This window comes from Magnolia sinica, chromosome 5 (genome assembly GCF_029962835.1).
Source record: "Magnolia sinica isolate HGM2019 chromosome 5, MsV1, whole genome shotgun sequence".
In the NCBI taxonomy this organism is placed as follows: domain Eukaryota; kingdom Viridiplantae; phylum Streptophyta; class Magnoliopsida; order Magnoliales; family Magnoliaceae; genus Magnolia; species Magnolia sinica.
In genome coordinates, this window is record NC_080577.1 from 17,424,333 (window position 1) to 17,450,701 (window position 26,369).

General features: G+C 41.8%; 3 protein-coding genes across 7 annotated transcripts in view; 2 read left to right on the forward strand and 1 right to left on the reverse strand.

Annotated features, from left to right (window-relative positions):
• The window catches only part of LOC131245595 (cytochrome P450 CYP72A616-like), an 80,552-nt gene extending 77,876 nt beyond the window's left edge, over window positions 1-2,676 (forward strand). For all 3 annotated transcript variants that reach the window (XM_058245160.1, XM_058245161.1, XM_058245158.1), the window contains exons 3-5: window positions 110-354; window positions 1,329-1,710; window positions 2,040-2,676. In XM_058245160.1, coding sequence (XP_058101143.1) covers window positions 110-354; window positions 1,329-1,710; window positions 2,040-2,465 — 1,053 coding nt within the window. In that variant the 3' untranslated portion in view covers window positions 2,466-2,676. The remainder of the gene's footprint in view (window positions 1-109; window positions 355-1,328; window positions 1,711-2,039) is intronic.
• A 3,041-nt stretch (window positions 2,677-5,717) lies between these two features.
• LOC131245600 (pentatricopeptide repeat-containing protein At3g62890-like) lies at window positions 5,718-10,073 on the forward strand. Its single transcript, XM_058245169.1, has 2 exons — window positions 5,718-7,987; window positions 8,149-10,073. The coding sequence occupies exons 1-2, from the start codon at window positions 7,289-7,291 to the stop codon at window positions 9,340-9,342; spliced, it is 1,893 nt and encodes a 630-aa protein (XP_058101152.1). The 5' UTR covers window positions 5,718-7,288; the 3' UTR covers window positions 9,343-10,073.
• A 1,663-nt stretch (window positions 10,074-11,736) lies between these two features.
• Window positions 11,737-26,102, reverse strand: LOC131245601 (eukaryotic translation initiation factor 3 subunit D-like). Of its 3 annotated transcripts, none has more exons than XM_058245171.1 (2): window positions 24,190-26,102; window positions 11,737-12,050 (listed from the first exon to the last, which is right to left on the reverse strand). In XM_058245171.1, the coding sequence occupies exon 1, from the start codon at window positions 25,918-25,920 to the stop codon at window positions 24,193-24,195; it is 1,728 nt and encodes a 575-aa protein (XP_058101154.1). In that variant the 5' UTR covers window positions 25,921-26,102; the 3' UTR covers window positions 11,737-12,050; window positions 24,190-24,192. The 3 variants fall into 3 exon arrangements, with proteins under 3 accessions (XP_058101154.1, XP_058101155.1, XP_058101153.1); XM_058245172.1 differs by lacking the exon at window positions 11,737-12,050 and adding an exon at window positions 23,073-23,271; XM_058245170.1 differs by lacking the exon at window positions 11,737-12,050 and adding an exon at window positions 23,073-23,320.
• Window positions 26,103-26,369: the final 267 nt, after the last annotated feature.

Here is a 26,369-nt window from a genome sequence, read left to right on the forward strand (position 1 = left end):
CGCACTTAATTGTGGCATGGCACGGCACTTTTTTTTGAATACTGGTTATTTTTCATTGTACAAGGCGATGCCTATTTGTGAGCTGCTTTCTGTTTCTTGTTGGCTATAGCGGATGTTACCAGCATTCTCTACAAGTTGCAATGAATTGGTCAGCAAATGGGAGCAGTGGGTTGGTTCTGAAGAGTCCCGTGAATTAGATGTGTGGCCTGACCTCCAGGCTTTAACGGCAGACGTTATCTCACGGGCAGGGTTTGGTAGCAGCTATAAAGAAGGAAAGCGGATTTTCCAACTCCTAACAGAACAGTCAGAGCTTATTATGCAGGCTGTTCAGACAGCATTCATACCTGGTTATGAGTATGTTCTCACTTTCCTCTTGCTTTCTTGCTTTCATTTCCATTTTTTGTTTTCTGCATTCTTTCTCTTTAGCATTTGGATGAAAAGAATTCAAACGAGGGTGAACTGAATCACAATGATTAAGCTCATTCAATTGGAAATGACAGTGTTTCCTACTACTCAATGTGAGGAAGTAGCCCTCAAATAGCCATTGCATTCATTTCAATTCCAACTTGAATGTTACATGATCGCGAGTTCAGGCAAAGCACCTCAAGATGCAAAATAAGGGGCAATTAGCCAGTTCCACATCGTTAAACTAATCATTGCAATTCCATTCAATAGTGCATCCAAACAGAACCTAAATCAATTCTTGAAAGAGTGATCTGCACACCAACATCTAGATTGTATGGCTTTTTAAAGACATTTATGCTTAATTTCAGTTGATTTAGGTATTAGTACAACTCAATGTCCTTTTTGGGATGGCTGAGGAGCATTACTTTTCAGTACCCATTTATCCCATTAGACTATGGAACACCCATGGAACTACTTCTGACTCTATGTAGGATTCCACTTGTTAATTCCACCATCAATTGAAATCTGTGTTTGGATGCTCTAAGGATTTGCATTGCAATAATCAGTTCCATAAAGTGGAAAATGCAATAATCTTGCCTGGTATTCATATCAGGGGACTGCGATCCACAGTGCAATTTAGTTACTTTGAAGGTAGCCTTGAAAGGAACGTAACTACAGTTTGACAGCGGCTTCTCATTATTGCAATTTGGTCACTCCTTCAGTCCTGAACTAATTATTGCAATTCAGTTCAACTGTGCATCCAAACTCAGCCTTAAAAATTTTCCAATACGTTCCGTAAGTAAGAAGTGATAAAAAGGTACTGAAATCAGAGACCCAAATGATATTTTACCATAAATTCCAAAACTGGAGATCCAAATGATAATTTATATAAATTCCATATCGTGTGCACGATCACACTGCAGGTTTTTGCCCACAAAAGGGAACCTAAGGAGAAGGGAAATCGTCAGAGAAGTGAAAGCTATTTTGAAGAGTATGATTGAGAAGAGGGAGAAGGCTATGAAAACAGGGGAAGCCGACAATGATGATTTGTTGGGCTTGCTAATGGAATCCAATTTCAAAGAATCCCAAGAACAAGGTAACTCCAATAGCATGAATATTGAAGATGTGATAGAGGAGTGCAGGCTATTCTACTTTGCAGGGCAGGAGACCACATCAAGCTTGCTGACATGGACAATGATTGTGTTGAGTATGCATCCGAGTTGGCAAGTGCAAGCAAGGGAGGAGGTGTTGCAAGTCTTTGGGGAGAACAAACCGGATATTGATGGCTTAAGCCACCTCAAGATTGTGAGTGTTTTCCTTTCAAGTAATGCCACTATACAGGTGACACAGCCAGTGGTGAGCAGCTCACAGTCCAAAAATCAGACTGGTCGCACTCCAGGTGGGCCACACATGTTACATCAAAATGTGGAAGTTGGTTGTCATTTCTAACTGTGCATTTTAGTACAATGTGGCCCATCTAATGGATAGCGGGACGTGATTTTTGCGATGGGTGCACTCACTGAAGGGCCTTTCTGAATTGTGTGCATATGTGAATTCACTGATTTCACATGAAAGTATTGCATTTAATCATTGGCCAGACACATGATCTCTAAAATTGTTGAAATTGATGGCAGGTAACCATGATTCTGTATGAGGTTCTCCGACTGTACCCGCCTGCGATATTCCTCACTCGGTGCACTTACAAAAGAATGCAACTAGGAGGAATAAACCTCCCAGTCGGTGTACAACTCGCACTGCCGGTTCTCCTCATCCACCATGATCCTGAGCTCTGGGGCGAGGATGCAGATGAATTCAAGCCAGAGAGATTCTCTGGAGGAGTCTCCAAGGCGACGAAAAATCAAGTCTCATTCTTCCCTTTTGGGTGGGGCCCTCGGATATGCATCGGGCAGAACTTTGCCATGATAGAATCTAAGTTAGCTTTGGCCATGATCCTACAGCGTTTCTCGTTCGAGCTATCACCCTCCTATGTCCATGCTCCTTACACTGTTGTAACTCTCCGTCCTGAGTATGGCGCTCAACTCATCTTACATAAACTTTAAGTGTCCATTTGGCGTTTGTCATGGAACTATGTTGATGGAATCATCTAGGTATGGTTATTTTATTATAATTATTCTTGTGATGACAATAAATATCTATGTTTGGCAGTAACATTCGCTATCGGTATTAACATATGTGGATACCGCTATCTATTGTTTGGATTACATAAATTGGGATGTTATATATTAATCATAAAATATTTGAGTTTTTTTATTTATTTTTTTAAGTAAATAAACATGTAATATTGAGTTTGTGTGTAGGCTTCAGCACAAAACCATGGACCCCACTTATTAAATGGTAAGATGTGACCAGTGGTGAGCCATTTTGGCAAGCTACCATATTAGACCATGCCTTTCTACATGTGTTGGGGATGAGTAGCCATAAGTGACATGAAATGCAGAAATCCTATGTGTTATATATCCACACCGTCCATCTGTTTTGACAGCTCATTTTAGGGCATGAGCTCAAAAATGAAGCATATCCAAACCTCAGGTGGATCCCACCACAGGAATAGTGCTGATTGAATGCCCGCCATTAGAAACTTCTTAGGGCCCACAGTAATGTTTATTTTCCATCCTACCTACAGCTCAGGTCGCACACAGCTGGATGAACGTAAAACAGAAATATCAGCTTGATCCAAAACTGTTATGGCCCACCAGAAGTTTTTAATGAAGATTTCCTCTGTTTCCTGCGTAATCCATATGTGATTTGGATCTGCTTCATTTTTTAGCCCAGGGCCTACAATAAGATGGAAAAACAGATGGACAGCGTGGATATATAACACATACATCAAGGTGGGCCCTACAGTCACAGCCTGACCGAATCCCCTCTCCTATTAAAAGCTATTCAAATGTGTATTTATCTTGTTTATTCACGTACTTATCCAATATGGACTGTGTAGGGCTCACCATATTGTATATGGACTGCCTATCCAGTCACAACCTACTTTTCTTGTAATTTATTTTGATAATAATGCTATGCTTAGTGTGTTAATGCCCTAAACGCATTATTAACTATCTTAATAGCATTATTTTTACACTGATAACACCATAATGCGCACCAAATGGGCCTCAAGATCGTCTCTGCAACATCGTCACCGTCTGTCTACATGGGCCATTGCAATATTGTTACATCTACCAGTCTTATCTCTATTGGTATCCTTTTGAGATCAGATAATTTTGAGGACGGAGACCATCTTATCATATAAAAATATGAAAGTATGCCTAGGATCTGTAATATGTAATTTAAGTACACTTTTTTGTGTCATTTGAGTTTGAATATGATATGTGATTGGATTTTACATGACCCAACTTTTCCTATAAATGTATGGATTTGTTGATTAGTAGTCAGATTGTATACGGCCCACCTTTTCATATTAATATATGAATTTGCTATTGGCCTAGTTTGAGGATGGGAAAAATGAAATTATGGAAATGATAAATTTACAAACTTGTCAAATTCATGGATTTGAATTAGATCCGAATTTGAAATTTTCCCAAAAAATAAAAAATAAAAAATCCATTGTTTGGAAACCAAGCTATAGATCTTTAGATTTTAAGAGCATTTACGGCATTTTTAGATCATTTATTGCATTGTAATTAATAGAGAAGAAGATAGGGACCGCTATCACATGCTTGAATAGTTTTGGAAGTGGTAGTTTTGAAAATTATCACCTGTTTTAGTTTTGGAAATTAGCCATTAACACCACCAAAACTACTGTAGCCACTAAAACTATTAAAACGTGTAAAGGTGATGGTGGGTAGTTTTGATTCAAAACTACTCAAGCATGATGGTGGATCCCTATCTTCTTTTCTAGTATTAACAACTTTTATTGCTTTTAAACATGTCTCTCATTTTGTAATTTGTAAAGTCTTAAAAATTTTTGAAAGATTTGAATTTGCCTCAAATTCACTGGGGATGAGGATTTAGAAAAACTACAAATTTAAAATTCAAGACAAAGTACAAACAAGAGAGATTTGAGGTTGACACAAGGAAGGGTGTGATGAGGATGATCACCGTCTTCCTCAAATAATAAACACCTTCAATGTGCAAGGCTCTCTTGAATACACAAAAGAAATTTCTCGAATCCACAAGAGAAATAAGAAATTTAGATATATTTTATTAAAAAGCTCTCTAAAATTAATAAGATTGCATGCTTAAATAACTTTAAATAAATCCTAAGATGCAATTAGAAGAGACCTAAACAAATAAGGCAATAAAATCTGAAAATGTGGAAGATGATCAATTGATTGAAATGGCCCAAAAATGTCTAGAGACTAAAACTAAAAAATTATGGGAGTTTCGGCTCGATCGAACTATGTCGAATTTTGTTGATTTCCTTTTGGACTTCTTTTGATTCATTTGTGTTAGGAACGTGCTTGATCCATGTCCTACATCAAACCCCTCCACTTGAAAAAGAACTCGTTCTCAAGTTCTTCGACGGACTTGGTTCACGATACGTGTTCAACTTCGGGTGCCGACATTTATCAACTTCTTCCTTGTACTTTGTAGTAGGCTTCTCTGACTTCTCCTTGACATCACCATAACTAGTTGCTACCCGAACTGTCATATTCCCCGCCGCAACACTCGTTCCAGATAGGTTAGGCAATGGAAACAAGTTGAGTGCGAGTTTAGGAACTCGAGCATACACAAACTCAAATTAGGCTTGGTCGGTAGATTGATTATTTGCGTTGTTGAATACAAACTTAACTTAAGAAAGACCAATCTCCTACATAGAGGATACTTCGTTGAGAAGTTCAGCGAGCACAATCACCTTGAACTCCTGCAACACTGGCTTTACATCTTCTATAATGTTCATGTACTCCACTTCTGCTTTCTTTTTTTTCTTACTAATGCCACTATCACTCCTATCTCCTCAAAGTGTTTAGTGAAATCTTCTTCATTTACAAGATGTTGATCGTCCACTTTAGAAGTATTGGGTTGGTTCTCTATTTTCATAGAGGCCACATGTATGCCACTGATGAATCTAGCAGTCTGTCGCAACTCTGTCTCGACCAGGCCACCTCTTGTCGACAAACAATGGGATTTCTCTGCATAACTCATCACTGATCGGCTATCATGCCAACAATTTTGGTAGTGTTGAAACAGTACTTGATTGTAATTGCTATGCAAGAATCGCGCACGCATCAACTGCTTCATCCGCGGCCACGTGCGGATTGGTGCCTCCATCTGTCTCATCAGCGTGAGATAAAGCTATTCCCACCAAGCCGAAGCTCTACCCTTCAACTTGTAAGCCACAAGTTTAACTTTCTTCTATTCAAGGATGCCCATGTAGTCGAAGTAGTACTCAACTTCAAGTAGTCAATTGAGGAAGTCCTCGATGTGGAGTTAGTTGTTGAAGTTAGGAAGATCACTTGCATATTAAATTCTCGATATGTCCAATTTACCTGATCATCACCTTGTCCAGGGTATTGGAGGATCATGCCATCGATCTCCTCATCGCTGGATTCCACATCCTCAAGTATGATTTTGCGATTCACCACCGACATCGCCCCGCAATCAGCACGATTATGAATTCCAACACCTACCGATGGCATATCACCGCAACAAATACGAAGTTGCCCTAAGGCCTCCGTCATGCGGTCAAGAGCAGCTTACAACCCTTGCATAACTAGTCGATTCTCCTGCCGAGTTGCCTCGAAAGCCGTCATAGTTAAAGGATAACTCCTTAAAGCACTGTACATGAGATTGTTACTCGATTCGTCATTAAAAGCCATCGATCTAAGGAAAAGCCTCACTCCAAAACCAAATTGACATGGAAAAGGGTGTGATGAGGACAATCATCAGCTTCTTCAAACAATAAACACCTTGAATTTATAAGGCCCTCTTGAATCCCCGAGAGAAATTTTTCTAATTCAAAATTTTAGAAATATTTTATTAAAAAACTCTCTAAAATAAATAAGATTGCATGCTTAAATAACCCTAAATAAACCCTAAGACACAATTCAAAGAGACTTAAACAAATAAGGAAATAAAAACTGAAAATTGCGAAAGTTCCCGCCATCTGTCAATTAAATCGTCGATCGATCGGAATGGCTGAAAAACATCAGAGACTAAAATTAAAAAATTATGTGAGTTCCGATGGATGGGTCAATCGATCTTCTTCAGCTCCACTTAGGTTAGAAACGGGCTTGATCCACGTCCTACATAGAAGCCCATGAATTTCACAAATCCCCACCTCAAAGAGAACGCTTCGCTCGCCATAACACAGTACACAGTGGAAGTATCCTAACACAGCAGTCATCAAGCAATCAATCTACGCAGATGTGGCCCACCTAGATTAGATCTTGAGTGTTCATCTGTCGTACCCAACAGTGGGCAGGCGATAGGCCAAAAGCACACCGGACATGTAATTGGATGATTTTCATCCATACAACTTGGACTGTGTTGTTGGACATTTTTCTAACTACCCATCTGTAGTTCTCAAGAGTAAGTGGCTAGATTAGATCATTCAGCCGTCACCAACAGTAAGCCTGACAGATGAAAGGTCCCGATCTTTCCCACGGTTTTGAGACTCACTTGGTCCTTTAACCATCATCTTATTACGAATACAGCATATATGCTGGTGTTGGATGCAAGCAAAGTTATGTTCCTGACGGACTAAGTGGTTCATGCTCCAACTGTATGGTTAAGATAAGAGATTGCTCAATCCACAACGTGTCCCACAATTTCAATGGTCTGGATATCTTCACATGATGCCACGTGTTAGGAAGACACCCTTTACGATCCCTCTCTAACCACCTACCGTTGATACTTTTGAAACTTCGCACGCTTGAGAGAGAGAGAGAGAGAGAGAGAGAGAGATATGAAGCGTTTCTCTACCTTGTTATCTCCTACCAGAAAGGCCAGAACGCCGTTAGATTCAGACTACCCACTTCTCTCCTTGGTCGATTCTTGCAAATCCATGGCCCATATCAAGCAAGCCCAGGCCCACCTGATCATCACAGGCCTTATCCTCCACTCCTTTCCTGCAAGCAAGTTGATAATAAAACTCTTCGCCTTACCAATACCCTCCTCTCTTTCATACGCGCACCAACTGTTTGATCAAATCCCTTCCCCCAATCTCTTCCTCTACAACACTCTCATCAAAGCCTATGAGCCCACGGCCCACTCCTCCCACAACTCGCTGCTCCTTTTCCGGTCAATGCTCCGGAATTCGAGCCCTTGTCCCAATCGATACACCTTCGTCTTCGTCTTCCACTCGTGCAACTACGGGTTAGGCATTTCGGAAGGGGAGCAGGTGCGTGTCCAAGCAGTCAAACGTGGACTAGATACAAATGTGTTTGTCGCGAATGTGTTGATTCGGATGTACGCGAATCAGGGGTTTGTTGATGATGCGAGGAAAGTGTTTGATTGGAGCCTCGAGCGGGATTTGTTTTCTTGGAATTCGATGATTGGTGGATACGTGAGGGCGGCCGATTTGGGTCAGGCTAGGGAACTGTTTGATGAAATGCCCGAGCGGGATGTTGTCTCGTGGAGCACTATAATCGCAGGTTATGTGCAGGTATATGGTTTTTCCCTTTTTTTAAGCATGACTCCAATAATACACATTGATTCCCTTGACATTGTTTTATTTTCTGTGGCATTGATTTCATTTCCTTTGACTTCCATTTCTATAATAGGAATGTTCATGTGATTCCTTTAAATTTCTCTAGTTATTGTTAGGTGGGTTTCTTCATGGAGGCAATGGAGCTATTCTGCAAAATGCAGCTCGCTGGTATTGTGCCAAATGAGTTTACTCTTGCCAGCGTTCTTGCAGCCTGTGCTAGTTTAGTGGCCTTGGATCAAGGAAGATGGATCCATGTTTACATAGAGAAGGCTAGAATCAACATGAACGAGCGATTGCTTGCCAGCCTCATTGACATGTATGCTAAGTGCGGTGATATTGATCTCGCCTTCAGAGTATTCTGTGATGAAAACAATCCAAAGAGAACCGTATGGCCTTGGAATGCCATGATAAGTGGGCTTGCAATGCATGGCCGATCCAAGGAAGCAATAAATCTTTTTGAGCGGATGAAGATTGTAAATGTAGCTCCTGACAGGATCACATTCGTCGCTTTGCTTAATGCTTGTAGCCATGGAAGATTGGTGGATGAGGGACGGCTATATTTCAAATTGATGAGAAGCATTCATGGCATTGAACCTGGACTTGAGCATTACGGGTGCATGGGTGATCTTCTTGGCCGTGCCGGACTTTTGAAGGAGGCAGAAGAAATGATAACCTCCATGCCTATGGCCCCAGATACAGTAATATGGGGGGCTCTACTGGGTGCCTGTCGAATTCATGGAGATATGGAGATGGGGAGAAGGGTTGGGAAATTCATTAGAGATTCAGAACCTAATCATGTGGGTTGTCATGTTCTGTTGGCAAACATGTATTCTGAATCCAGAAGATTTAATGATGCAAAAGATCTGAGAGACAGGATTGAAATCGCCGGTGTGAAGAAGACCCCAGGTTGTAGCTCCATCGAATTGGGTGGAACATTCCACCAGTTCCTCGTGGGAGATAGATCGCACCCTCAAACGAAGCTGATCTACTCGTTTTTGGATGAGATGGCCATTAAATTGAAGATTGCTGGCTATGTGCCAGAAACCAGAGAGGTCATGCTTGATCTTGATGAGGAAGAGAAAGAAACTGCATTATTGAGACACAGTGAGAGATTGGCAATTGCTTTTGGGTTGATCAACACAGCGCCCGGGACACTGATCCGCATTGTAAAGAACTTGCGTGTCTGTGGAGATTGCCATCAGGTGACAAAGTTCATCTCCAAGGTTTATTCTCGAGAAATCATTGTCAGAGACCGAATGAGATTCCACCATTTCAAGGATGGATTGTGTTCTTGCAAAGATTATTGGTAAACATGGAGATAGCACCAAGTTATCTCATTTGTGATTGAGGCCGAACTTGACAAGATCCAATTCAATTAAAGTGGAAGCGCCAGATTGGAGAGACTGTTTTAAAGTGTAAGCTTGGTTAAGCTGAAAAACAAACCTATAATCATTGTTTCACTCAATCTTATAATCTGTTCATAGAAACCAAGGAAAGAGAGGAGCGCAGAGAAAGGAGATGAAAACGTCATACCCATTTTGCCATTTGCTGGTGGCCGTTCCTGCTGGCAAACCTTCATCAATGGGTCAGTAAGAGGCTCGCCCTTCTGAACATGTTGATTTGAGCAAACCACTGGGTTCTTATGTTTCAGCTTCCCATTACAGTCTCCATTGACTTTGTTGTTGAACGATCCTTACCTTGAACCCAAACAGCTCATGCATGGTTTTTTTCTTTTTTTTTCAACTAATGAATAAAGCAAAGCTATGGCAGTTCTGAATGTATCTAATCTTCTGAGTTAATGCGAGGATGAGAATAGCCCGATTGAATAAGGATTGGTTGCATGCTTAGCTACATCTATAATGTGGCATTCATCAACTCAAATTAAACAACCCAAATTAGCATTGGGACCAATGAACATTTTCCATTTCTAACTGTTCAGTATATATCCACCAATGGACTGTTTTAAGAAATTAAATCAGTTGAATTTTTATATATTATCCCCATCTAAACTGGGTTCCACGGTTTCAATGGCTCATTTTGAGTTATATACCGTGTCCACAAGTTCTTAATGCCAGCATATCAACCATGTCAACGTGCCAGGGGATGGTTTGGCATTGATTTTGAGCAGTGAGGATTTCTAATCCGGGATGTTGAAACCAAGTTGTGTTTGTCACCTTGAATTTGTTGGATCAAAAATTCATCTTATTGAAATTTCTCAAAATGCCTCAGTATTATTCATTTTTAGAATGTGAGCTGCAAATCCAAGGATTTTCAATTCTCTCCAATTGTCATGACTGTTCTCTTACTAAATTTGGATCTTCAATCCTCCAATTATAGTAAATGTTCTCTTCTATATTCAGATAGTCAAATTTCTGAATTATTCGAGATAGAAAATCCAAGCTGAAAGGATTAAATCATGAATTTGGTTTCTCAAGTTAAAAATCCAAGATAGAAGGTGGATGGGGGTCTTAAATTCAAGGAATTCCAATGTGTGGACATATTTTACAAGTGGAGCCCACAGTTGGGTAGTCGATGACTATTGATATGTTTTATTACATGGCCCCTGGACTATTCCTGAAAGTTCTGCTTAATCCTATGTTCCCAACCTTTCGACTTATATAGCTTAGTGAGACCGAAGGCGATTCTTCCAGCCTGGTGAGCTTTTTGGAGTATTCTGCTGCTGCATGTGGGATTCGAAAGGCCTACGGTCACATCAATAGGACTCCAAATTTGAGTTCACGGCACTTGTGTTTTGAGCCTCAACCGTTCGTGTGGCGAGGGTCCCACACATTTATGAGAGACTGGCGTGGCCCCCACATACTCCTTGCCTGACAGATGGGCCATACATTTATGAGCAAGGCCAATGGCTAACCATCCGAGCCGTCCAATCCAGATATCTCGCAGGTGGGCCACGTTGGCATGCCTTCCAATGAGTATATAGTGGGGTGGAAATCTTGTTCATGGATAAGATAATTAGTCTTGCGATTGGTTGAATGGAGAACCAACGGTGTCTTACTAAGTTTCCTTTCCTAACCGCCAGTGTGTGTGTAAAGACCTATTCAAAGGTTGAGGATTTTGCCATGCGAAGAAGAATTATAGTGCATGGACGGCACACTATGGCCCATAATTACAACATTTTCGATCACTCAACAATGGGCCCCACCTGAAATCCCGAACAACAACATATAATCTCCGCATTTGCATAAATACAATCAAGAAAATTGGTTTTGCAGTCCGGACCAAATGGACCAATCTGTTTCCTATGACGGATGTCCCGTGGTGCTACTAGAAAATGCATAATACCCACCACCCGTGGCACACACATACCTACCTGGCAAGTGTGCACCATCTGCCCGTTTCATAAGATAGCCCCACCAGATCAATGTGGCCCACTCATCAGACTCAGCACACGGTTAAACTATTTGTGGAGAGTTGGCAAGTTATATAAAACCGTGAATTCCATTATCTATGGTAGCCAGTGGCCACGCACCTGATGAGCTGTTCAACCTGATTTTCACACGTTCATTTTCACAGTCAGCCACCTCATGCACCAGTCATGTCCCACACTTGCTGACTTGGCATACGTTCTCAACGAACTACCGTTTCAAAATATTATTTCAAAAAAAGAAAAAAAAAAAGTACATGATTCAAATAGAGCATAAACTGAGCACTGTCTACAGTTTTTTTAAGATATCTCAAAGTTGAAAGCCAAACACCTATTGGGCAAAAACAAGACACCAAAGTTCCTAAAAAGGCAGGGGAAATGCATTCCTCCAGTAAGAAATGAATGCTTGTAAGTCCCACTTCGAAGACATTAAAGAACGGGGAAAAATAAGAAGAACAGAAAAGAAAGAGAGGATCAACAACATAGCTCAGGACGACTTGCAACACAGCAATCCCTCAAAAAAAGGGAAAACATGATCCACGCCCAAACGGAGGTACTTTGACATGCTGAGCGAAATTGCAAGCCCTGCTTGAAAAACGATGAGATTGGACAAAGGCAGAAGCTGAGCTGAAGCTGCAAAACAAGGAAATCATATCCTCAAAATATTACCCGTCAGATGGGTATTGAGGCCCATTACCCCAGCAGTTACAGAAATTTATGCAGGGGTGTCACAATATTCACAACACTCAGGGGCCATTGGTAGTTCGATCAGAACCATCCCCCTCAAATATCCTGCAAATCTGCCCACTCTGCCCATCATCGCAGCCCCAACATCACCTTACCCAAATTTTCAGCCCAAAGCAGTAACCAAGGAGCAATTCAAGCAAAGTTGTGTCCAGACACGCTGTTGAGACTAGCTGTGGCAGCATAGGCCATCCGGTGCCAAACTAGGGACAAGCTATTCCACCTTTTATAAAAACAAGCAATCCTCACCAACAGCCATGAAATTGGGACAGATTATCATTATTTTCCTAAGTTCTTGTGCATAAATTGTAACTATGCTTGAATCCAAATGGCCCCAAAATGCTTAAGCCTACAAGGCCACCATAACCATGCTAAACCTGTCCATTTTCAGCCTATCAACCTAGCATACAATCTGCCCCCCATTCAGCCTCAACAGCAATTCCCCTAACATCCCTCTACACTAGCCTTTTTCTAAATCCGGCGTATTCTTGATTGTTGAGATGACGAGGAGATGTCATCGAGAGAGGCATATTCCTGCACTTAGATGGTTAAAATTACCATTATCCATCTGCCAAGCCTATCCAAGTTACTCTGCTTATTACCACCAACCTTCCTATCCTCTCAATCCACAAGTCTTTCCTGTAATTACTCCAGTGAAACCAGATCAATTTCTTTACTCTCTTTTTCTCTCTAGGATAATTAACCACAACTTCATTAGAGCTAAAAAGAGCAACAAAGACAGGTGAAAAAATAATAATAATAAATAAATAAATAGACTGGAAAAGAAAAGAGGGCCCAACAAGGATCCTTAAAAGCAAGTGACCATCTCATCTCTCCCTACCAAACAGGAGGAGAGACTGCCACAACTCCCAAAAACAAAAAGGGAATACACATCAAAACAAAAGGGAAGCAATGGGAGACCCACCAACACCTCTTGCACCACTAAGACCCTACCCTACCCTACCCTACCCTACCCTACCCATAGGAGGCCGCACTTCTCCAATCCCAACATCTCTCTGCATGCACTCTACTTTCTTCTTAACTAAAGCCAGCATACTGAATTGAGTGACAGGAAATACTCCATAGAGGAGACTCAGGAGCTGTTTGATTTTCTATTTAACATTGTAATTCATGGTAAATAAGTCATGATTATTTACACATGCATAGCTTGGGACTCCAGGGAATATATTCATACAATTTTGGCAAGTAAAAATTGTGGGACGCACGGTGATGTGTGTATCTCATCCACACCGTCCATCCATGCAGCCAGTTCATTTCTGGGCATGAGATCCAAGGCCCAAGTTGCCAAGGCCCAAGCAGAACACACCACAGGAAATGGTGGGAATTGAACGCCTAACATTGAAAACTTCTTGGGGGGCACGGAAGTTATGGATCAAGCTGATATTGGTGTATACCCTTTGTAAATGTCAGTGTGATCTAATGAATAGGTTGGATGATAGATATACATCTCTGTGGGCCCTAAGAAGGTTTCATTTTTTATTGTGTTTTTTTTGGGTAAAGAACTTCATTAAAAACGACAAAGCAAAAAACAACAATAGAAAGGAAGCTACAAAGACAACCCTAGCCGGGGTCGGTGGACATCATTAACCCCGTGTTTCCCGTGGTGTGGTCCACTTGAGCTTCCAATCTGCCTCATTTTTGGCATGCCCTAGAATGAGAAGGTAAGACAGATGGACGGCATGGATCACACACATCACAGTGGGACCCACAAATTTTAATGGTACCCAATCCCCATTCGATTTCATGCATTTGGACATGGTTTTCAAGGCATAATTATATATGTATTTACCTCTCAGTCAAACACTCCTCAAAAGCCATTATTAGTTATTTACCACCATTCACATTGGTAATTGAATATACAAACATCCTCTTATGGGTTGTTTGTTTTATCATTTCCCACCGTAAATAATGGTAAACAAACAATGATGACTTTTTACCCACGTTTGAAAAAGAGGGCAATTACCTTTCTAACTACCCCTCGATATCCATGAGTGCATGCACGTCGATTAAATATGTAGGGCCCACCGTGATGTGCCTGATTCATACCGTCCATTCATTTTACCAGCTCATTTTAGGGCATGCACCCAAAAATGAGGTAGATTGTAAGCTCGAGTAGACCACACCACATGAACGCGAATATCAGCTTGATCCAAAACTTGTGGCCCCCAAGAAGTTTTCAACAGTAGGTGTTCAATTCCCACTGTTTCCTGCGGTGTGGTCCACTTGCGCTTTGGATCTGCCTCATCTTTTGGCTCATGCCCTAAAATAAGTAGGTGAAACGAATGGATAGCATGGATCAGACACATACATAAAGGTTGGCTCTGCCTCATCTTTTGGCTCATGCCCTGAAATGAGTAGGTGAAACAGATGGACAGCGTGGATCAGACATATGAAGGTGGGCCACACAAATTTTAGGGTATGGTGTTTTCTTTTCTCGATTTTAGCGTCCGAGCCATCCAAACACCCATAACTGTCAACATCATGTGGGTGTGACTGGCATGAATTACCTATGTAATTAATGATGACTCATTTACCAGTATTTACAAAGGTAAATTAAAAACCAGACACCCTCTTGGTGTAATTTCCACCAGCAGTAAGTCTCAACTAGTTCTCTTCCAACAAGCTAGCTTCTTTTCCAACCTCTCAATGACTCGATCTATTATGATGGGAAGTGAGATGGAGCTTGAGGATACAGTCGCACATGGGAGGATGTCAAGATATGAAAGGTAAAGGTTCTTTTTGGTGTTATCTCATTATTTTATCATCTCCATCCAGCTATTAATTGAAGGTAGAGCCTATGTCCTGAAGGTAAGGACCATGGGGAATTGTTTGAACAATACTGGTCTTCTCCTCTTTCTCTGTTGACAGAGAATGAATGGGTGGCCGAAATGGATGTCAGATATGGTGGCGAGCAGAAGAGTCAGGAGGACCAACAAGGAAATCACACTGCTGAGCTGTGTGAATCACAGTGTGATTCCTCTCATCATTTTCCAGTGAAATGGGAGATTCTTGTTTCTAACTAGTGTTGGGACCTTAGGCAATTGGTCCAGTGAGGGCAACGTGGATCACCAAAAGGTGCTGTGATGCATCCAGGGACTGGGACGTGTTGAAGGCGAGAAAAGAGAAAGCTGGAGGATGCTTTTTGACTGGATTAGGTGAGTTTTTCAAACAAGTTAGAGAAACCATTAAGCCACCAGACTTGGGTTTTTGCATGGTGAGCTGAGTCAACCAAGACAATCAGGAAACGAGTGAGGCAACTGGTGGGAGTATGCAAAGACCACTAGCAGCCAACATATGGGGCCTTTTGGGTTCACGAAAGCCATTTATGCAGGAGGAAAGAAGTCCGGACTGAGGTCCAAGGGAAGCAATGTCCAGGAAAGTAGTGGTAGGGCAAAATTCTTATTGGGGTGGTGAGACACCATTATTGATAAAATTAATGGGAGATTTATGGTGACCTTTAAAGGGGTGAGGAAAAGAATAGAAGGCCGTCAAAGAATTCTGGGGCAAAGATGGTGGAAACCACAGCTCAAATGGGCAAGATGAAGACATCCTGTTAATCTTTTTCACCCCCAAGTATTTACCTCTTTTTTCAGCTCCTCATATACTTCATCAATAATTGGGACAATCTCCATATTCCAACCCTTCGGTTCTGTGCATTGATACGAGAAGGCAACAATGTAAGTTAATACTGAAACAAATAATGATGGTGGCATAGTACTTTTTAGTGGCGATCATGGAGAGAAGAAAATTTGAAGGTAATCCAGGGAGGCTCTGATAAAGAGGTTAGTAATGGAAAGGAACCACCAAAACTTAACAGTGGACTTGGTCCTTTGTATCAGGGAAGTCGAAGGGATGTGGAAAACTCCATTTCGGACCTTGGACATCCGTGATTGTAATAAGAAGACAGATGTCGACATCTTGGTTGTGGAAAGGAAAGGCTAGAGGGAGATGAATTAGATAAACAGCATCATGGCTAGTAAATTGGAGGGGAGCTCAGCTGGTAAGAGACGGAAACTAGATCAAAACATCTCAATAATTAAAAAATGCTTCGATTTCGAATTAACTGATATAGTTGCACTTGAAGAATCCAAAATGGAAACCGTTATCTCAGATTGATCAAAGAGGTGTGGAGGATCCCTAACAAGGGTTTTGTGTTATTACTTGCATGAGAACAAGCAGAATAATCCTTATGTGGAAAAGGGGCATCATTTCAGTTGAAGATGAATAGGTTCTATTCAATATCCCTAAAGCTTGCACTTGGTTGCACCAAATATCATGAAATTTCATGATATCTGGTGCAAGCAAAAGCCTAAACAGACTACCTAGCCTTTAACACAATGATGTATAAGGATGGCAAATCACCTTTCCCATAACGATCTTAAACTTTCCTCGAGAAGCCCTTGAGTGTGTGACTCACCAAAAACATCAAAACCATGTCAAGAGTGACTGTTTCACCCATTTTCTGCATCTCTCAATTGAAATGAATTGTTTTGCATCTCTTGATAGTTCCATCCTCAGCAAAATAATGTCTGAAAAAAATTTACATACTGATTGCCCCCTAACAGGAAAGACCATTTCTTTATCAGGTCAATTCAACCAATCAACACCGGCAAATAAAGCATGAAACAACACTTTCCAAAACAACCCACTCCAAGCCCTGATACAATGGTGAATACAATTTGGGACAAAGTAGACCACCATTGTTTAAGCAACACAAACTCCAAAAGAGGCCTTTTGGGTGTACAATTCACTGAAAGTGAAAGCCATGCTGAAGCAACGCTCACCTAATCTAATGAACTGGCCATATGGTCAAGAAAACTGATATCAGTGAAGCCGCAAGCTTTCTTGATATCCACCCTGCACACAAGACTAGGATATCCCTCACTGCAATGGACATCAACGCATTCATGTCCACCAAACTTTGATAAAATATTGCTTTAAGCTTTGAAAAAGAAAAAAGGAGAACCTAAGGGACTATTTGGGTGCCACATTAAAGAGGCCTTTGTTTAAGCATGAAACAACACTTTCCCGAACAACCCACTCCAAGCCCTGATACAATGGTGAATACAAATTGGGACAAAGTAGACCACCATTGTTTAAGCATCACAAACTCCAAAAGAGGCCTTTTGGGTGTACAATTCACTGAAAGTGAAAGCCATGCTGAAGCAACGCTCGCCTAATCTAATGAACTGGCCATATGGTCAAGAAAACTGATATCAGTGAAGCCGCAAGCTTTCTTGATATCCACCCTGCACACAAGACTAGGATATCCCTCACTGCAATGGACATCAACGCATTCATGTCCACCAAACTTTGATAAAATATTGCTTTAAGCTTTGAAAAAGAAAAAAGGAGAACCTAAGGGACTATTTGGGTGCCACATTAAAATCCTTTTAACTTCAAATCTGCACCAAATTGGCGCGGTTGTCAGGAAAACTGCCCTGGCCCTGTTTTTCCAAAAGTGATTTGAGAGAGGCAGCAATTTACCACCTCAGCACATGGCATGCAAACATTGTGCGACATCCAGAATTGTCCACAAGACAAGCCATCAGGAGAAAGGACCTCCCATAAAAAATAAAACCCACTGAGTAAATGAATGAGCCACAACCATGGGCACAATCTTAGCCGTCGGTACAAGTTCGGAAAAGCACTGACACCACCTGTTGCACTTGTCAGATAGGAACTCCTTAAACCCATTTTGGGACAACAACAACAACAACACACCCTAATATTTGAAAAAACAGTGATTCGCACAAATATCCCAAAACCTAGGCATGATTTTACGGATGCTCCCCATCGTTTAAATTTTTATAGGTCATGAATGACTCTTGGGAACAAGCAAGATCAATGTCATATTTAGATCCTTACTAAGACAAACGACTTACCAAGAACAACTTGAAGAAGTTGCCTTATGCAGCCAATTCTCACTTGACAAGCTTCAAATATGCCTAGCTAAAACTAACCCAAAGAGCCCAATCTGCATGTAGCTTGAGTCCTCAAATCTCGTAACTCTTACCACCTCAGCAATCAGCACTGCTTATAATTGACCAAATAGTAATCCATCTAGTCTAGGTCTCCTAACCATTCTTCACTTCAGACTGTCTCCAATAACTCTCCTCACCTTCTAAATGAATTCTCAAATTAAATGTTCCAATATCCTTGGACACCATCTCAAACATTTAGCTTCCCTGAACCCTGCTGAGTAGTATTTTTGGCAGACTGATCCAACTATACATTCATCGGTGGATCCATTGGCTTATATCCATCAGCGGATCCAAGACAGGGTCCAACTATCAGTGCAGCAGCCAATCCATCAAATTCAACTTTTCGAATCATCAGAATTTGCAGTGAAACTTATTTAGGATCAACAGCAGGTTCCAGAGCAGATTTTGCGGTAGAAAAAAATCCAGGTACCTGATTAGTTCTATCAGTATGAGTAAAAAAAAAATAGAGAGAGAGGCAATCAGGCTCATCTGCCAAGATCCAATAAAGAGTTTACAGCCGAGATAGAGCAAGAACTAAGCCAACTGGTTACCAGAAGACTTTGATTTGATGCAGCACTTGAAATTAATTTACAGAATTGATGCATGAAGTGGAAAATTTGTTTAACTGATCGGATCTGATATCATTTTTGCAGGAAAAGAGATTTTATGAAAAAATTGATTGATTGAAGTAGAAAAAAGTTCTCGAAATATCAGAACCCGCTCTGATGTTATGTCAAACTGACGTAGCTCAGGCTGAATTGCAACCGAAAGTTACTAGGAATTGGTGATAAAGAAAAGTACAGATTAATTGTAAAACAGTTGCAGAGGATCTTTCAAAAACAGGATCAGAGATTGGCTGAAATTGTATGCACAAGGACTGCTGAAGAAAAGGCTTCTATCGGCCTCCTGCTGCATCACACCAGAAGAATAAAATTAGAAGAATCGCTCTTCTATACACTCCCATTGCTGGAATGATAAAAATTATATGTGTGTTTGGGTATATGCGTGTTTGGGTGCCTCCCGATTTAATGAGTTTTTCTCTGACAAGTGCAACAAGTGGTATCAATGTCTGCTGAAACTTGTACCAACAGCTAGGATTGTGTCCACAACTGTAGCCCACATATTTATCCAACAAGCCTGATTTTTCAAGGAAGACCATTTCTCGTGATGGAGCATCTTACAGATGCTTTGGATCTCGCACATTCAGCAGATATTTGCATGTGTAATATGTGCAGGAGTGGTAAATCACCTCCTTCCCAAATTAAAAATAAAAAAGGGGGCAAGGGCAGTTATACAAAACCTATGCCAGCATGGTTCAGATTGTAAGCAGATGGTTGTAATGTGCTGCTGAAACAGCCTCTATGAAACTTCTATGGAAATTCTCCATTCCATGTGTATGGCCTCATATTCAACATTTATAGGCCTTTCTTCATTAACTTTTCTAATCTCAAAAGTCCACTAATCATCTCCCTCCCCTTCAGTTGTTTGCCTGCTTTCCTTTGCTAACTTGAATAAAAGTAGGAAACTCGCTGATCTCCGCCTTCCCAAATTAAAAATTAAAAAAGGGGCCAAGGGCAGTTATACAAAACCTATGCCAGCATGGTTTAGATTGTAAGCAGATAGTTTTAATGTGCTGCTGAAACAGCCTCCATGAAACTTCTATGGAAATAACCATCTCCAATCCATGTGTATGGCCTTGTATTCAACATTGATAGGCCTTTCTTCATTAACTTTTCTACTATCAGAAGTCCACTAATCATCTCCCTCCCCTTCGGTTGTTTGTGTGCTTTCCTTTGTGTTCTCTTCTTTTAGTTAAATCAAGTTGCCCTTGAAAAATAAGGGGACCTTACTGATAACTTGAAAAAAAGTAGGAAACCCACTGACCATTATACTAATCCGGCATGTACAGATGAACAATGTGCACAGTGCACACTCGTGAATGATGCACCAGCATAAACAGTGTAGACGTCTTAACAATATAAGCCCGAACAGTGCACATGTGTGGACCCACCTATTCAATCAGACACCTGAGGGGCCCACCAATTTGATTGTTGGCAGCAGATCTTCGCAATCAAAGGCCTGGATGCATCAACAATGCAATCCTTTTCTGCAGGCTTTGATATGCAGGTGGAAATCATCAAAGGCATTGTCTGGCCTATGGGTGAGAACTTGAGAAAAAGAGTTTGGTGGGAATGGTGATCAAAGGCCCAGTTGTGTGGATTTTGCGGCTTGTTTGGGCTGTGAAATGTGAATGCAAGCCAATGAAATACCTCACTTTCTGTGCGCAGTAATCCAAACACAGCCTCAAGTTGGGATACAATGGTGGCAAAGATCAAGTAAAAAGTGGCTGTGTAGAAAAATTGTCTAATATTACTCTAGAGTACAATCACTCTCATGAAGTTGCATGGTCGAATCTTCCAGCTATCACGTATATCCTTGATTAAGATTTCGGCTAGAGTGAGTAAAGTGGCTTGAGAAATTTCTGAGGAACTTGTGGAGCAGGAGGTGCATAAGTTTCATTTGATTTTTTGAGAGGACATATAGGGGCCTAAAGATGAAGGTGATGATACTAGGATGGGAAGAATGCACAAGAGAAATTCCACAATATTGGAAACATCATGGAGGTTTGGAATTCACATGAGGCTTTGCAAAGATTAGTTATTAGGTGCCAACATGAGGCCAGCGAGATCGGTTGGATTATATGGCAGTCATGAAACGGTGGGGCTCCTACATTTGGATGGTAGTTTCTAAGTTTGGAAATTGCTATTCAAGTAGAAGCAGGGAATGATTCGTTTCTTGGAGGATATTTGCACTGGGGATAATGCACTAGTGAATCGATTAATACTGTTGTACTCTCTCTTGAAAGGAGATGTCATGGCTAAAATTGCATGGCAGGTTTTGCGAAGGTAGGGTGGTGAGGAGATTGATTTTTACGAGAAATTTATTGGATAAGAAAAATCAGGATGATGGAGGACCTCCTTGGGTGTCTTGAGGGTGTTTTATTCCTCTCAAACAGGGACAAGTGCCCGTGGGCTTCCTCATTCACTACCTTTTCAACCAAAAAAATAAAAAATAAATCTTGTTAAGGACTTCAATTCAGCCATTCTTCATAGGCCTCCATATGCGATATTGATTGGCCTCCCAAATGTTGGAGCATTTTGTTGGGCTTCAATGGCTAAAAAAATCCTCGCTCTTGAAAAACTTCAATGTAAAAGTTTTGCAATTCCCAACATTTCCTTCATGTGGTTAGAAAGCAGCAAAATCGATTAGCCACCTCCCTTTTTAATTGTGAGGTGAAGCACGGGAAATTTTGGATTTCAATAGCAAATGTGAATAACGTGATGAATGGGTGGGCAAAGGTTAAGTCAAGAGGAGCTATCTTGTAGGATATACTCCCCCATGACATTTATGTAGAGAAGGAGAGTGTTCTGCTTATTTGGACAAATTGAAGGAGAGAATCAGGACCCATCTATCATCAGTTGGGCCTTCGACTTAAAAGAGTTTTGGGTGTTTGGGCATCAAATTAGTGAGAATTCGAGTTTGCTAATAAGACACTAGGCAAGCATAATCAGAAGGTTGTCTCATGCGACCTGCCTCCAATGAGATGGAGGAAGGTTAATGCCGGTGGCAGCTCCATGGGAAAACAAGACAAAAGTGGAGTTGGCGACTAGGGTAAGGGATCACAATAGTATGATTTGATTTTTCTTTTCCAAATCAGCTGGGATTGGAGATTCCAAGGAAGCTTGTAGCTATGATTCAACATGCTTGGAGATCCAATTATTGTCAAAGGTAAAATTAAGGACAACTCTTCCTTGGGTTGCAGGAAATCATAGTGCTCCATTAGCGAACCAAATCATAGTTAAACTTGTACATGTTCTAAGAGACCTAGATTCCTTAGCAAACTCTCTCACTAAGGAGAGTGTTTCAAGGCCATTCCTTTGCATACAAACCTTTTACACATTATCTTATTGGATAAGGGCTTGTCTTCTTAATAAAATTTATTCTACTTTATGATAAATTTAAAAAATTAAAAAAATAAAAATAAAAAATAAAAAAAAGATAAATATTTCATAGTCCTAAAGGTTCCTTTCGAAAAGGATGGTTCAAACTAGGCTTTACCCAAGAATCTCACAGAAATCATTTATTGGAACATTCTTCATGGGGATTTAGCTTGAGTCATCCTTATAAAAAGTAAAGAGAGAGAGAGAGAGAGAGAGAGAGAGAGAGCTATAGAGTCTGGGAGAATCTCTGCACTAGATAGAACCCCAAACCAAAGATCTTCCCAAAACTTCCCTGTTTCCAACTTGAATTTGATACCTTTAGCAAAATGTCATAATCATCTAAGCCTCCCAAGCAATTGAGGTTGGCTACATGATTTTTTTTCAACCATTCCACTCTATCAAGGACCATATCCTCAAGTAAACAACAGTCATCAAGTCTATTCTTACTACCTCCAACAATGTCCTTTTTGGCCTTTCTCTTTCGTTTTTAGAGTCTTCCACTTGAACCCACTCACTCCTAACTGGTGCAGTTTTTGGTCTGCATTGCAAATGTCAGAACCATAAAAGTCTCCTTTCCCTCAACTTTTTACCTATTGGTTCTTCTCCAAGGTTCCCACATTCATTTCTAATGCTATCCTTGCCCGTCTTGTTACTCATCCATTCCAACATCCCCATTTCAGCTACACTCATCATTTGAACAGTGTTCCTTAACTTCCAAACATTATGTCCTATAAAGCATGGCTAGTCTTATAGCTATCCTACAAAATTTCCACTTCAGTTTGATTGTTATTCCACAATCGCAAAGAACTCTAGAGGCACTTCTCTTGTTCTTCCACCACGCTCTAAATCTACAAGCAACTTCCTTCTCAATTTCTCCACTCTCATGAGTCATGAACGACTTGAGATATCAAAAATGATCATTTTGGTACTTGGTCAGCAATCTTAACTCATTCCTCATTTTCAGTCCTAGTTGTACAAAAATTGCATTCCATATAATCCATTTTAGTCCAACTAACTTTAAAACCTTCAGGTTCTAAACCATTCCTCCATAGTTCTAGCTTTCTGTTTCCCCCCTCTCCACCTTGTCAGTGAAAACTTTGCCATCTGAAACCAACATACACCATGGGACCTCTTCTTGTAAATGCCTCATTACCTTGTCCATAACCAATGCAAAAAAGAAAGAATTATTAGAAACAAAGGTAAACATAGACATGAACCTAAGTGAAAAGTCCAGCATCCACTAACCAGAACAAAACAACAAATACAGAATCAAACCCAATTCTAACAATATGGTCATGCTACAGCCCAACGCATCTTAGCAACAAAGCCATTATTTGTTTGCCTTTCAGTTTCTTGACAATCAATTTGGAGCAATGAAAAGTTAAAAGAATAATCAATGGGTTTATCTTGATGTTAAAATTAGAACTAAACCAACAAATAAACCTTTGGAAAGTATATCAACCAAGTGAGACTTCTACAAAAATCAGAACTTTGGGCTCAGTACTCAAATCTAGGCCAAACCTAACACATGTATAAGGTGGAAAGTCACAGATCATGTGTCTGAGATGATAATTCACTGGCCGGTATCATGCCATCTTTTTCAAAGTCAGATTAGTACTTATGCTGCATTCAGATTATGAAAGAGAAACACATGTAAACACAGCCAAGGTATAAAACGGTATTCAAAACAAAAAACGAACACCATGTTAACTTCCTGCAATCATTTATATGAACTAGCAAGTACAACACCCAAAAAGCACATAATAAAATAGACATTCTACTCTTATAATCCATTCTATCCAACTACAATAGATCAAACTTCAAACTTCCTTGCATGGCAAAAAAAAAAAAGCATCATGTCCAGAAAAGCATAACTGGTTTCTGCAAGCATAATTAGAAAACACATTGCCCTCTGAAGTCAAAACAAGAAAATAGCAAATAAAAAAGATAAATGAACTCCCTCAAAAACACTAAATCTGTTCTCAATATCCAAAACTTATGGCATTATTAGTAAACAATTACCCTTCAAACTTCGGCGTCAACGACCTTCTCTCCTTCTTCATTCTCTGCCACAGCAGGCTCCCCAGCTGCAGTGTCTTCCTCTGCTGGTGGCTGCACCTGCTCCTCCTCAGGTAAAGGCTCCTCCACATAGTCGTTCTCGAACGCATCTGCAGGAACCTCATAAATCCTCACCTGCGGCTTTGATGGGTCCTTCACAAGCACATACTTCCCCTCATTCAACTTCATGCACAGGTCCACGATAGACTTCACAATCCCCCACATGTTTGAAGTGTTCAAATTGATCTGTGTTGCAAACTCCCTGGGCTTGTAACCAACAACACTCAGGATCACATGATTATAGTGGTCCCTCGGGTGGACCCTCGAGACATACCCCAGTTTCATTACATCTGCACTCGCCAGAAGCGCCTGGGCCGTCCATTTTGCCAGCTTGTTGGCATTGTTCTTCAGCTCAGTGGCCAGCACAGCACCCCTCTGTGTCTCGAGCTTCTGCCTCCAGTCCACACCAGAGTACTTGGGGTCAAACTCATTCAGGGCATTCAACGTCAAGAACGACCGCTGCCCTTTAGCATCCGACACGCTGTGGACCTCGCAGCGGGCCACAAGATACATTTCATCATCAAGCTTCCACCGGCGGTACCGGTAGGCAACGGAGGCAACCTCCTCACCCTCAGCAGCAAATGGGTTCGGCTCCTCGAATGTGACCTTGTTCCCATCACGGACGAGGACCTGCTGCGAGAAGTTCTGGTTAATGTAGGTGGCCTCGACACTGAGGGAGTACGCAGAGTTAATGTCTTCCTTCGCCTCAGGGAGGGGCTCTTGGGAGGTCTCATTGACGGAGAGGAGGTCGAGCTGGGACCCATCACGCTTGTCAAAGAAGAGCTTGTTGCCGACACGCTGGATGACAATGTCCCACGAATAGACAGACCTGGGGGCACACATGAGGGTTGAAAGGATGGAGTCGGTAGCAAAGACAGTGGCTTTATCCTCGTTGGCGAGGCGGCGGATGACAGGGTCGTCAGTGGTGGTGACCTTGAAGAAGTTGCGGTTCTTGAAGCGCTCCAGGCGGCGGTCGTTCTTGGGGTTGACGCGGTCGAATGAACGGTCGTAGAACTCAAGGGCCCCACAGAGAAGGAGGTCCTCAGGGGGGTCAGGGACAGAAAAGGAAAGCTTGGAGAAGGTGGAGAAGGGGATCTGGTCCAGCATGGCCCACTCAGGCTGGATGTCGACAGATGACTTGAAGGCGGCCGCCTCACGGCGTTGCTGGAGGCCAGTGCCGCCAGAGCGGTTGAGGTTGTAGAGGCGATCGCGGCGGGCCCGCTCCTTCTCGGCCTCGCGCTTCCGGGCCTCGACCTCCTCATCACGGCGCTGTGGTAGCGGGCGGTGCTGCTGGAATCGCCACTTGGGGCCGAACTTGGGGCGGGGAGGGGGCTTCCCGTCGACAAGGCGGAAAGTGGAATCGTCGTCGGCAGCGGCAGCGGCGGACGACTCGTCGAGGGCGAAATCGAAGACGCTGGGAATATCGCCACGAGGGTTGTTGGATGCCCGGGCGCTAGGGTTGTTGTATGTGCGGGTCCAATCGGCGATGCGGCCCAGCTTCTCCGAGCGGGAGAAGGGAGCGAAGGGGACGTGAGTGGGGTGGTTGGAGAGAAGAGGGAGCGGACCATCCGGTGGGCCCCACCCGTCGGGGTTGAAGGGGACGGCCCCCACCTCGAAGGCTGAGCCTTCTACCATGTTCGGACGGTGCCTGGAGAGCGAGGTTTTAGGGTTAGGGTTTTGGGAGAGAGCGAACGAGACAGAGATTTGGAGGGGTTTTACAGTAATAAAAGAACAAAGAGGGTTTTATCGTCTAGGGGTTGGCAGACTTATAGGACACTCTCGATCGATCCAGAGGGAGAGGGGAAGGGATGGAATTTGGCGACATATGTATATAATACTCAGGCAGTACGGCGCTTGATCCGCAGGCACTCCAGAAATTGCATGCGAAGGACGCGGATTGCGTACTGAGCAACTCAGTAGGGGAAACGGATTGGTTACTGCTCTGCTCTGTGGGCCCCACCATGATGTATGAGTTTCATCCATTCCGTCCATATATTGTTTTAGATCATTTTATGAAATAATATTAAAAATGAGGTATATCCCAATTTCAAGTGAGCCACATTACAGGAAATAGTGTTTAATGA

Excerpts from the sequence above, each read along its gene's own strand:
- LOC131245600 (XM_058245169.1), top strand. The coding sequence starts at position 7,289 with ATGAAGCGTTTCTCTACCTTGTTATCTCCTACCAGAAAGGCCAGAACG. Across the intron at positions 7,988-8,148 it reads TAATCGCAGGTTATGTGCAG|GTGGGTTTCTTCATGGAGGC; the intron begins GTATATGGTTTT and ends AGTTATTGTTAG.
- LOC131245601 (XM_058245171.1), bottom strand. The coding sequence starts at position 25,920 with ATGGTAGAAGGCTCAGCCTTCGAGGTGGGGGCCGTCCCCTTCAACCCC.